Here is a 12,453-nt window from a genome sequence, read left to right as displayed (position 1 = left end):
AACCAGTTAAATTGGAGTCCTGACTTTATTCCTTGACATTGAAAAAACAAAGTGTTGTGGTCCAAACCAAAAAAACATTGGTGTGCTTTTACTTGCCTAAACACTTCAATAGACTATGGGTATTTCAGGTATACATGTGTGGAGTGGGTGGGTATGAGAGTTAACAGCTTTGTTGTTTAATTGTTCTATATAGTGTGGATGCACAGAAAAAAGCTTACTTGAAAAACTGTATGATTAGCCTGCAGGGAACTTCTAAACTTCTCCAAGTGTCTCCTCTTCAATCTCTAAATACAGTACAGCAGTGACTTCAAGTTGTGATTACTGTAGATGATGTGCATGGTGGCATGAGCATCAAGCCATAATTATATGCCTAGAAACCAATAAACTGTCTTTACCAGGTCATGTGTCTCCTGAGATGTTTTTTTTTTTGTTCTAGTATTTAATATATTTTAAAATGGTGTATGACCATTTCATGATTTTATGCACATGTAATAATAATAGTAATTATGGAGACCTATTTTTAGGCACACTTTGAATAAGACAATATATTATATTTTGTTATGTAATAAATGCAATGATAAGATGATCATCTTTCACGGGGTAAAACCTTCCCAATAAGCTATCAACACCCTATACAAGTAGACCAGTAATCTTAACCTAGCCCGGTTCCAAACTGTATATTCTCTTTAATGTACATCAAGTAAAGTACATGCTAAATCTGTGACACATTAGTCCAGTCATTTTAAGCCAAAATGGGGGTCAACCTTGAACAAATTGCAACAGAATCAAACTCAACTGATTTTGTATCCTCCATATGTCCTGAGTAAGGAAAAAAAAGCCCCGAAGAATCCCATTAGGGGAAAGTTTTGAAAAAGACCAAAATATAGCCTATTCATATTCTTTTTCTTATGTGAATAGGGTAAAAATTTTAACCTTTAGATATCACCATGAAAATTACTGAGTTGATTACTTACATCAAGACAAACAAAAATTGTATTGACTGACTCGTCCCCCAGAAAAAGTCCCACAGACCCAGCCCCAAAATTAATAAAGGCTGGTTTCTAAAGTACTTCTTCCTGCCTCTATGTATTAATGCTCATGGGTAGCCTAAATGGGTTCCATTCAGACCTTAATATTAAGTATTTTACTGCTATGTGTCAACAAGATTCAACAAGACATTTTCACCTGGCTATACCCAATGTTTAGACCTGTTGTGGTATTTATGCAAATTAGTACATACATACGTTATTAGATTATGCACCGTTTGTCCATGTTAACAAACAATTTCAAAAAACTTGTAATACATTTTTTGTTTGTCTTGATGTAAGTAATCAACTCAGTAATTTTCATGGTAATATCTAAAGGTTTACATTTTTACCCTATTCATGTGAGAAAAAAAATGAATAGGCATATGAATGGGGTATATTTGGGTCTTTTTCGGAACTTTCCCCTAATGGGATTCTTTGGGGCTTTTTTTCCTTACTCAGGACATATCGAGGATACAAAATCAGTTGAGTTTGCTTCTGTTGTAATTTGTTCAACCTTTTTTTATTAAATGACTGGACTAAATAGTTAATTATCACAGAAAATAACTACTTTATGAGGTGATAAACAGCATTTCACAAATGCTGTCAATTAAACTGTATTTAACCCTGAATGTTCCTTTAAAACAGAGGACTTTTTAGTCAAGAGCTTCAGACTGAGGGGCACAAAGTTAGAAACTCTTGCCTGAAATGAAGTTAATGTGGGGGAAAAAAATAAAATTAAGAAAACTTAAGAATATAATGTATACATAAAATGTAGATTCATATCTGGAATGAAGCATGCAGGAAATAAGCTATTAAACCTTTGAGAATTTATTTTGTTTTCTTCAAATTGAACAGTTTTTAAACCAAAGAAATGAAACGTACAAAAAAACAAAAAAAGTCCATGAACCATAGTTCCTCTGGTCAGTTATGGTTCAGTCACATTCAGTCTGCAATTTCTTTTTAACAACAGGCAGAGAAAAAAAAGACATGTCAAACAGTTTGTCAACAAGATATGCAAGATATACAAAGATATGATAAAGTCTTAAACGGCTGTGTGCATTTTAATTCCCCTATTGGCTAAGTTGCCTGTACAACTGAATAATCAAGAGTTGGATTTCAGCGTCACCAGTATTAATGTCTATTGCCTTCAGAAAGAAATCCAGAGCCTCCTGCTTTCTCCCCTCTGCCAAACTCTGTTTCCCAGACAGAACCAACGACTCATACGTGTTCTCAGAGGCTTTAGCAGCAGTCACGTCACTGATTGTGGAGCTAACAGGAAGAATGTGCGTTTCCATAGGGAATGTTTTGGGGGCACACTGGTCCATCATTTCACTAGAGTCTAGCTCAACATCAGCCGTGGATTCAAGCAGGGCGCTGTGCCATTCCTGGTCTCCTCTTGACTCCACACTCTCTTCCACCTCCTCAAATTCCTCATCACTTTTAGACTCTTCTGTGTTTAAAGTCTCTCCACTGGGCTCCTCTTCTTCCTCCACTGATTCATCTGCATGTGTTTCACTGGCTTCAGATATCTGATAGGATTCGGTTTTATCTCCACTGGGCTCCTCTTCTTCCTCCACTGATTCATCTGCATGTGTTTCACTGGCTTCAGATATCTGATAGGATTCGGTTTTATCTCCACTGGGCGGCTTCTCTTCCACCTCTGATTCATCTGCATGACTTTCATTTGCTTCAGATATCTCATAGGATTCAGTTTTATCTCCATTGGGCGGCTCCTCTTCCTCCACTGATTCATCTGCATGACTTTCATTTGCTTCAGATGTCTCGTAGGATTTGGATTTATCTTCACTGGGCTCTGCTGACTCTTCATCGGATTCATTCTCCAGCATGGACACAACGAAGGACCTTCTCGATGCCACAGAAGTGTTCAAACTGCGGCGGAGTTGAGCTCTGTCAGTCAAAGTGGATTTTGGTGTGGAAGAGGCCAACCTGCTAAGGCCATTAGCTAATGGACTGCTAGTTAAACATGGCTTCTCTGATTCATCCTCATCTTCTTCTTCTTCAGTGTCAGAGATGACCTGCCTTTTCTTTCTACGAACAGAATGCAAAAAGGAGTCGTCAGCAGGTGTGTCCGGAGCAGATTCATGCTTGCTGACCTCACCGTTACAGTTACTGACTTCAGCATTGTTATTGTTGCAGAACTCACTGTTGTTATAGGTACTGATTTCACTTTTGTTTTGTTTACCATCCTGTCTGCTGTCATGGATACTTGTTTCTTCCAGTCTTTCTCCACTGATGTCCATCTGAAGTTGAAACTCAGGACTCTCCTCTGCTATAGACTCCTCCACTTCACAAACTTCTTCTTCAACGGAGAACATTTCTGCACTGTCCTCCAGCTGCAGGTTGAAGTTTCCCTGAAGCATTTCCACCTCTGCTTTAAAAGACTCTCCCGCTGTGGCCTCATGTCGAGGAGGGGGTGAAGAGAGAACCGTTGAATGTGGCTCGTCTGCCTGATCCTCTCTATTATCAAGAGTACCAGACGCTACAGAAAGTTCTTCCAACTTTGGAAACTGGTGAGAAGGACTTGAGAGGCTGTGCTGTGAGTATTGATGCTCAGATGTTGCATTACCGTACAGCTTGTCAGCCTCATCTGAACTGTCATCCAGCGTGATCACATGGCGAGCTAGCTTGCCGGCATCAGGGCTAACCTCAGGCTTTAGAACATGAACATTTCTTTCTCCACCAGAACGAGGAGACTCCTTTTCCACTTGCACTTCTTCATCTACAAATTCCACTTCTTCACCTACAACTTCCACCACTTCCTCAACTGGCGGAGAGTTTTGCTCATCTACCTCCAGTTCAGCCTCATCGAAACTGTAATGAGTCAAATCCACAGTCACTGGCTCGTTTTTGATACGAGGAGGGGCCGGCCGGTCTCTACCAGCAGATTTCGGTTGCCCTGTTTGCCTGAGCCAAGCCGGTTCGGTGTTCTGGGCCACGCTGTTCATGAGCTGGCCGTGTAGTTCTGATTCTGCCTGCATGAGCTCTTGTGCTTTCTGGACACGCGTTTGTATGTACTGATGGGACTCTGCATCCTCAGGATTATCTTCATCAGCTGCCGCCTCTTTAGAGAACATGAGGTCATGGTCGGAGATGCCGAACATCTCCATGCTGTGAAGGCGAGCGATGTGCTGGTCCAGGTTGGTGTCAGAGTGGCGGTTTTGTGCGTGCATCGCCTGAAGCTGCTGTTGAGTGGAGGAAGAACGTGTGTCTTCGAGTTTAAATAGTTCACGTAGCTCCTGCTTGCTGAAGTATCGGAACGGGTTCTTCTTATCTCCGGTTGTCTGCCGGATAAGAGAGTCTTTAAACACCTGCAGATATAGAAACACAGGGGGGGGGGAAACTGTTACAGGTACTGTTTTACTGACATCAGAATAGCAGAAAACTAGCTTTTAGTTCTCATTACTACATGAAACCAATTGCTTGCCAAAAGCTGAATTGTTGTACTTAAAGAAAGATTATGCCTGGAAGCTGCATCAACACTTTATCTATATTTTTTTGTCTTAACAGTACAATTAAAAAAGAAAAAAGTATTGTGATATAGTTTAGTACAATGATTAAACCACAACAGGATAAGATTTAAGAAATACAAAGTCTACAGTGAAGATTCTGAAATTGACCGTTCGCAAAACCCTGCCCTCAAACGGTCCTCGTCCAATCCTAGCTCAGCAACTGTAACTAAGGAGAAGGACCTCCGTCAAACATTGCGATTTCAGCACATGGTGAAACGATCCGCCTATGGCACCTGCAAGTCTGACACTAGGTACCCCAAAAGTTTAGAGGGAGGGGTCGTTTTTTTCCGCCTTTCCAAAACCCAAGACCCAAGCGGAAAGATGCCGACAATGGATTAAGCAGTGTGGGAGACCTCACTCACAGCTAAATGCCTCAAAGATTAATAAGCATACATATGTCAGCGTATATAATATATAAGCGTCAGTCAAGCCCGTTTCACATATACTCCATAGTCCGTTTACAGTGCGTTTTTTTTAGGCACCCATGTTAACAGGTAAAGCTTTCACACTGCACGCGGATGCTGCAATCGTTTCTGCACCGATTCTATTTTTGCTGTGCTGCACGCGCTGAATTAAAGTGACAGCGCATGGTTCTTGGTCAAAACGAACACAGACTGACATGAAAATATAATAATCTCACCATAAATGCATTTAATAAAATAAAATGTAGTAAACTCACCATAGCCTAAATGTATTTTTGGACTTGCAGACTTGGAGGAGTTCCGTTTGCACACAAGCACACACGACTTGTTTAAATACATTTAAATTGTTAATAAATAACAATAAATTGTTGTTGTACCAGCAATATCTTCAAGTTTTGTTTTTCACTGTATTAATCTCAAATGTCATGATTTGCCAATGCAAGAGAGTAACAGTTAGCCTACTGGCACCTTTTTCCCCCACTTCAAGCACTGGCCTCGATTGTTGTAATATTCCCGTCTCTGCTTATTTTAACATTTTGAACATATCCCTCCACTGCATATTGCAGCCCTTTCTGTCGTGCCCTGGAGGATATGTCTGCTGCATTACTCCAAAACCAATCACTTATACCGGTATGGAGCTCAACCCAGCCATGTGTCTGTTTCTCAATTGTTTGACGGGCGTAGTAACAATAACTAGGGGGCGTGGCTTTTGCGAACGGTCAATTGGGTTATTTAATATGATCACTTTTTTTTATTTCAAAGTTCAATTGTAAAATTACAATGTTAATATATGTCTGCCTTAATTTTTAGAATTAACATACAAATATTACGTAATATAATTGAGGGTGATTGTATTAAATAAAATAAAAAAAACAGCATCATGAATTTAAAGTCTAATTAAGTGACTTTAACACAACTAACACTAACACAACTGAAGTGGACTAAAAAGAAACCGGTACAATATGAATGCAGAGAGTACTTTTTTTTTTACTTGGTCCATATTTCCTTTTAAAAAAGTTTTTCTACCAACCTAACAACTTTAAAAAGTGATTATTGGCAAAACATGTATTTGGAGACATTAGGCAATGCTTGTTAGTTTGTAGGTTTTGTGCATCAGTTTTAGTGTGATTCAAACTTTTCTACTTCTTTTTGCCTGGATAATATCCAAGCAGCAGCAATATGAAAAATTATGTGTTTATCATATCGCATTTCAAATTACAATCACAATACATGATGATGAAATAATTGCAAAAGCATTTCTTGGCCAAATCGTGTAGCCCTGAAACTTTTTTTAACCCTGAAAACTACACAGTTAAGTGAAGGTCCTAAAGTTAAGATTTTTATTTACCTGTCTGCGGTAGATCTTCTCCTCCACAGTGCCACAGGTGATGAGTCGGTAGATGAGGACATTTTCAGTTTGGCCAATTCGATAGGCGCGATCTACAGCTTGAGCATCTGTCGCAGGGTTCCAGCTGGGGTCAAAGATCACAACACGGTTTGCTGCTGTTAACGTGATCCCGACTCCACCCACCTGAGTGGTGAGGAGGAAGATTGTGTAGCGTTTGTCTGTCTGGAACAGCATGATACGCTTCTCCCTTTCTGCCAGTTGTGTCACTGTGCCATCCAAGCGCAGCAGGCGAAAGTTTTTGTTACGCAGGACACGCTCCATGATGTCTAACATCTTCCGTGACTGAGAGAAGATTAGGGTCCGATGCCCCTCTTCACGGAGACATTCCATTAGAGACACAAGAAACTGCAGCTTTCCTGATTCTCTAACCAAAGTCTCATCTGAAATGTGGTCGATCTGACTCACAGCCGACTCGCTCTCAATGTCTGGATGGGTGGAGTCAAAGGAGGAACCTTGCTCCAGGCCTAGTTGAGCCACGGCTCGATTCGAGAGGAGTCTGGGATGGTCACAGAGCTTCTTCAAAACTGTGAGCTCTGCGAGCGGCGACCTGGTAGCCATCATCAATTCCTTAATATGCTCCAGTGAGATGAACTGGTTATAAATGTCCTCCTGGACTGAACTGAGGTACGTCCACACAATGAGGTCGTTTTTTCGTGTGAGCGATGGCATCTCTGCACCTTCGTTGGCATTTGGACATTTGTTCTCTTGATCTTCCTCGTCTCGATAGCCTTCTTCATGTTTTTGCTTTTTGTGTTGAACATCTGCCTTGGTCCGCCTGCAAAAGTAAGGTTTGATTATGTCCATCAAGTTCTGAGAAATCCTCAACCCAAGAGCTTTCTCCCCAGGTGTGGCGTCTTTCTCCCTTGCACGTGTGATTGGATTCTCATACTCAGTTTTGAATGTTTTTGATGTTCCCAGCAGCGACCCCTGGCAAGCGAAGTCAAACAGTGCCCACATCTCTCGTAGGTTATTCTGTACAGGAGTGCCCGTAAGTAGCACACGGTGTCTAGCAGGTATGGCGTGAGCACTTTTAGCCGTTTTAGTAGATGAGGTTTTGATTTTGTGGGCCTCGTCCAGGATGACATAGTCCCATTTGAACTCACGCTGGTCATATGATGCAAGATGCTCATAGTTGTTGATGAGCATCTGGTAGGTGGTAATGATAACTCCTCCTCTGCGTTGGATTCTCTCCAGATTCCTGTTCCGCTCAGCTTTGTTTGTGCCGTGAAACTCTTTCACCCTCATTCCGGGGGTCCACTTGGCAAACTCACGCACCCAGTTCTTTATGAGCGAGGTTGGCATGACTAACAGGGTATGATTGGCCAGCTCTGCATCATACATCCCTGACAAAAATGAAATGACCTGAATGGTCTTTCCGAGGCCCATGTCGTCAGCCAAGATTCCCCCTTTCCTTCCATCTCGGTGGAGACTGTACAGGAACGCCACACCCTCTTTCTGATGGTCATACAATTTGTCGTAGAGCCCTTTATAAAGTTTCAATCCACTATTATTCACGTCCACAAATTCTTCCTCCTCTTCATCTTCCTCTTCATCTCTCTGAATGAGATCCTGTATGGCCTGGACCCGTTTCTTAAGCTTGTCACTCGGCTGCAGCTGGTAAGCCAGCTGAAACAGCTCCAGGGCACGAGGCAGCTCACCACGCATGGCAGCTTCCTTCCCCTCCTGCCGGTACCTGCAAAAATAATACAATAACTGTTACAACACAAAATACACCCAAATACTAATATCAAGCACAATAGAAAATGCTTTTTGTCAAACGCAAAGTTTGTAGGTGGCATATATTCAACACAGTTTTTATTCTGACTGAGAAAAAAATAAACATATATCTGCACGCTGAATTTTTTTTTTAATGTTAATTACAAATTTGTTAATCAATACCTAGTCAGTCAGAGCCAGAGGTGACTGTACACGTGAAGTTGACAGTTAACAGTTGAAAAAAAAAAACAGAGCACAAGTAGTCAGATTAGTTTTAAATTCAATTTACACTACTCATATATGAAATTTATTGGCCAAAACAATATGTTTGTATGTTACCAATACATTTTAGCCTCGTTTCACAATTGCTATGCTTACAGATTCTATTGACAACTTACCCCAAGTAATGCAACATGTCACAAAAAGTCAACATGTTCAATAAACTGTATCTTTTTTCAATACAATTAAGGATAAAATGTATAATTACTTTTCTCTAGCCACAACTTTGAGCAAACCTGTGCTTATAGTTCAGGCGTTTTAGGAAAAAAGGGTGAACAAATTGCAACAGAATCAAACTCAACTGATTTTGTATCCTCCATATGTCCTGAGTAAGGAAAAAAAAGCCCCGAAGAATCCCATTAGGGGAAAGTTTCGAAAAAGACCCAAAAATACCCCATTCATACGCATATTCATTCTTTTTCTCACATGAATAGGGTAAAAAATTTAACCTTTAGATATCACCATGAAAATTACTGATTTGATTACTTATATTAACAAACAATTAAAAAAAAATTGTAATACATTTTTTGTTTGTCTTGATATAAGCAATCAACTCAGTAATTTTCATGGTGATATCTAAAGGTTAAATTTTTTACCCTATTCATGTGAGAAAAAGAATGAATATGCGTATGAATGGGGTATATTTGGGTCTTTTTCGAAACTTTCCCCTAATGGGATTCTTCGGGGCTTTTTTTTCCCTTACTCAGGACATATTGAGGATACAAAATCAGTTGAGTTTGATACTGTTGCAATTTGTTCACGGTTGACCCCCATTGTGGCTTTTAACGCCTGGACTATTAGGTGTTTTCACCAAAAAGGTGACAGCTAGCCGGGTCTCCCAATAGGTATTCATTTTGTGTGGGAGGGTATACTAAATAAATATCTACACCTTACATTTTAGTATGATAAAAAAAGAAAGAAAAAATATACACTGTAACAAATTATGTGGTTGTAAGGTAACGTATCATTTCACATGACATCAAATCAATATGGGCAGTAAAATACATATTCTAGCTGGTGACACTGTCACCCGAGATTAGAACTTTATATTAACAGCAGTGATGGACAACTACATAAGGCATGGTGTTTGAGTACCTGTCGAATTTGTCCATCTTTTCCGTGTCTAAAGACAGATATCTGCAATAAGGGAAAAAAACACACAATCAAAGTATGTTCTACATGCTAACTTACGTGCAACAACAATTTTACGTCGTAATCAAAGTTCTAATGTATTGATAAAAACTGCAAGATGTACATATGATATAATTTGATGACTCACCCTTCTAACTTGTTCGTAAGTTCTTCAACTTTATTGCTTTGCATATTTGCATTTATTGTTTACGAATGTTGATTGAAAAACACCATGTGTCTCACCACATCGATTGCGGAAGCGGCTTTGAGTTTTGAACAAATGTTTTGATGTTCGCGCGCAGCTCTCCCCCAATCGCTTGCTGCACTACCGCGCATGCGCAGAGTGTTTAAGCATTAAGAAGTGGAAACTGTGGGGGACTTTCAAATTGTAGCCTTCGTGCTTGCTAGCTTTCTTCTTTTGTCTAAAAACGCGCTAAAAAACTCAGAATACCACATTTTTTTTTCAATGCAAATATAAAGATCTAGTTAGCCTACATTTCTTACTTGCAAAAACACATCTTCCATCGTAAATAGTTAACACTAGAATTGTGGTACAATTTTGAACTCTATCAAAACTCTAATAACAACCCCTGCTGCAGCCATTAGAGGGCAGTAAGTACAGACTACTGTAGAATGCACATGCACACATATACACGATCGTTAACGTCAACAAATAGTCTAAATCTACATAATAGTTTATCAGCAGTTGCTTGAGACTAGTGGCAGTCAGTAGGGAGCATGAGACCGAAAGCAACAGTTTGGATCTATCCTCTGTCTTCAGAAGTAGCTTATCCAACATTGTGCCCTTACACGTGTGTTTCAAAGATTAAAAATAAAAAAATCAATTTTAGAAATTCAACATTTATAAGCTTCATCTAGTTTCAAAAAGTTTCAAAAAATGAGTTTGGCCAATAAATGTTGAGATTAGCTGGACTCACAGGATTGAAAGCAGTGCTTTTGAAGCGAAAATAATAGTTTTTATAAAGTTATCTGAGGAATTGCAGGTATGGTTCTGTCATCGAGTCATACTTCCTCATTTTCCAAATAGAGCTATGTGAGCGCGCGTGTGTACGTTTATAAATGCCCTGTAGTCTAATGCAGTAGGGCTTGGCACAGATTTGACTGCACACAGGTAACTTAATCTTATTTTATCTGTTACTAACATCATAAACTGTAGCACAATTTGATCAGACATCACTATAAGTAATGGTAGTAGTAAGGATGATTATAAATCATAATCCTAGATTTTTCAAGAATAATGTGTTGGTTTGAGATTGGCGCTTGTTCATGTTTTACATAAAATGTTTCTTAAACACTAGCTCTTAAGTAAACCATTCAGTAGTTTAAATCTATAAAGTGTTTTTACTCTGGTTGTGATATTTGACCAATATCTGATATTAAACTAATCTTTAATCCTCTAATATTCACATTAAAGTAGCCTATGAGTGTCTATTTCTGCACGTGTGCATTTTTGTAAATAGTTTTACTTTTTTACTTATGCTTTTTATTGTTTGTGTTTTTGCACATAAGCGGAATGGTCGAAGTGGAAAAAATGTTTTAGCTATTATCTTGGTTTCATGAAGAACACCAATCTGAGCTTACTTCCCAAAATCTACCACAATGAAGAAGAGCATTATTGTGTACACTGAAAGGACTATTGTTCCTTCTGATACCTTTCAAAGGTTGTTTGTTTCTTAATGTCTGAGCTTGGGAACCTTTAGAAAGGCTGTGCATCAGGTTTGGTGGCTTCAGATCATTGTGTGTTACAGTAAATTTGGGTGAGGCGGAAGAGATGTTTTTCTATTTCTGTAATTAACGTCATAGCCCTACATCAGGGTTATAGGTCATACAGTCACTTATAGAGTCACTTATGTAACCCCCCCCCCCCCCATTATGTCAAGACTCAAGATGGTTTGAAACTGTGCTAGGAAAAACCTGATTGTCCTGTATTTTATAGATATTTCCAATTATATTAAAGAAGCCACATGTTATGTTCTTCATTGTTTTTTGTTGGTTTATGTTTTGATCATTTATTTATTAATGCGTTCTGCATCCTTCATAGGTACACACACCACAATCCCAGAAAATGGCTTCAAAGGTACATTTTGTGTCTGTGACTGAGTGTGTATATTGTTCTGTCAATGTGAAAGTTGTTTAAATAGCCATTCTATTGGGCCTATATGGTAGAGGAAATTTACCACTCACTCTCACAGCTGTGCCATCAAGTTTATCATAGTACATCTTTAGTTTTTGTCTAATAAATATTCTTTTCTACAACAAAGTTCTTGCTAAATATATATATTTCAGTTCAAAAGTTTGGTGTTGGTAAGGTTTTTTTAAATAATTTTGGAGAAAGTGTCATGCTCATCAAGGCTGCATGTATTTGCTTTTAAATACAGTAATATTGTGAAATGTTATTGCAATTTAAAATGACTGTTTTCTAATTGAATATATTTTTAAAAGTAATTTATTCCTGTGATGGCAAAAGCTGTATTTTCAGCATCATTGCTCCAGTCCTCAGTGTCACATGATCCTTCAGAAATCATTGTAATATGCTGATTTTGTGTTCAAGAAACATTTATTATTATTATCAATGTTGAAAACATTTGTCCTGCTTAATATTTTTGTGGAAATCGTGATACATTTTTCACGTGATTCTTCGATAGAAAGTCAAAAGAACAGCATTTTAAATAGAATTTATTTGTAACATTATTGAAGTCATGTCACTTTTGATAAAAATATTTTCCTATTATTGAATTTTCCTATTCTTAGTGACCCCAAAATTTTAAACAATGGTGTTTTTATTGATCATTTTCATCAACGGTTGTTTGTCTTCCAACAGGAGGATCTATTGCGAGACATGCAGAAGTGTTTCAACAACCTGAAAGTTGAAGAGGATAAAAAAGAGACTCAAAGAGAGCGGTGTGTGCATGAAGCGC

At 38.8% G+C, this 12,453-nt stretch overlaps 2 protein-coding genes across 3 annotated transcripts in view; one reads left to right on the top strand and one right to left on the bottom strand.

The window, feature by feature from the left end:
• Positions 1-1,834: 1,834 nt before the first annotated feature.
• Positions 1,835-10,529, bottom strand: ercc6l (excision repair cross-complementation group 6-like). Of its 2 annotated transcripts, none has more exons than XM_081365400.1 (4): positions 10,453-10,529; positions 9,479-9,520; positions 6,329-8,081; positions 1,835-4,357 (listed from the first exon to the last, which is right to left on the bottom strand). In XM_081365400.1, the coding sequence occupies exons 2-4, from the start codon at positions 9,493-9,495 to the stop codon at positions 2,099-2,101; spliced, it is 4,029 nt and encodes a 1,342-aa protein (XP_081221526.1). In that variant the 5' UTR covers positions 9,496-9,520; positions 10,453-10,529; the 3' UTR covers positions 1,835-2,098. The 2 variants fall into 2 exon arrangements, with proteins under 2 accessions (XP_081221526.1, XP_081221525.1); XM_081365399.1 differs by lacking the exon at positions 10,453-10,529 and adding an exon at positions 9,663-9,838.
• The window catches only part of arap1a (ArfGAP with RhoGAP domain, ankyrin repeat and PH domain 1a), a 20,620-nt gene continuing 18,356 nt past the window's right edge, over positions 10,190-12,453 (top strand). Inside the window, exons 1-3 of the mRNA XM_081365402.1 lie at positions 10,190-10,646; positions 11,577-11,612; positions 12,357-12,436. Of these exons, the coding sequence (XP_081221528.1) occupies positions 11,601-11,612; positions 12,357-12,436 (92 nt within the window). The 5' untranslated portion in view covers positions 10,190-10,646; positions 11,577-11,600. The remainder of the gene's footprint in view (positions 10,647-11,576; positions 11,613-12,356; positions 12,437-12,453) is intronic.

This window comes from Scardinius erythrophthalmus (genome assembly GCF_964197995.2).
Source record: "Scardinius erythrophthalmus genome assembly, chromosome: 5".
NCBI classification, from domain to species: Eukaryota; Metazoa; Chordata; class Actinopteri; order Cypriniformes; family Leuciscidae; genus Scardinius; species Scardinius erythrophthalmus.
This window is presented reverse-complemented; position numbering and strand designations above follow the sequence as displayed.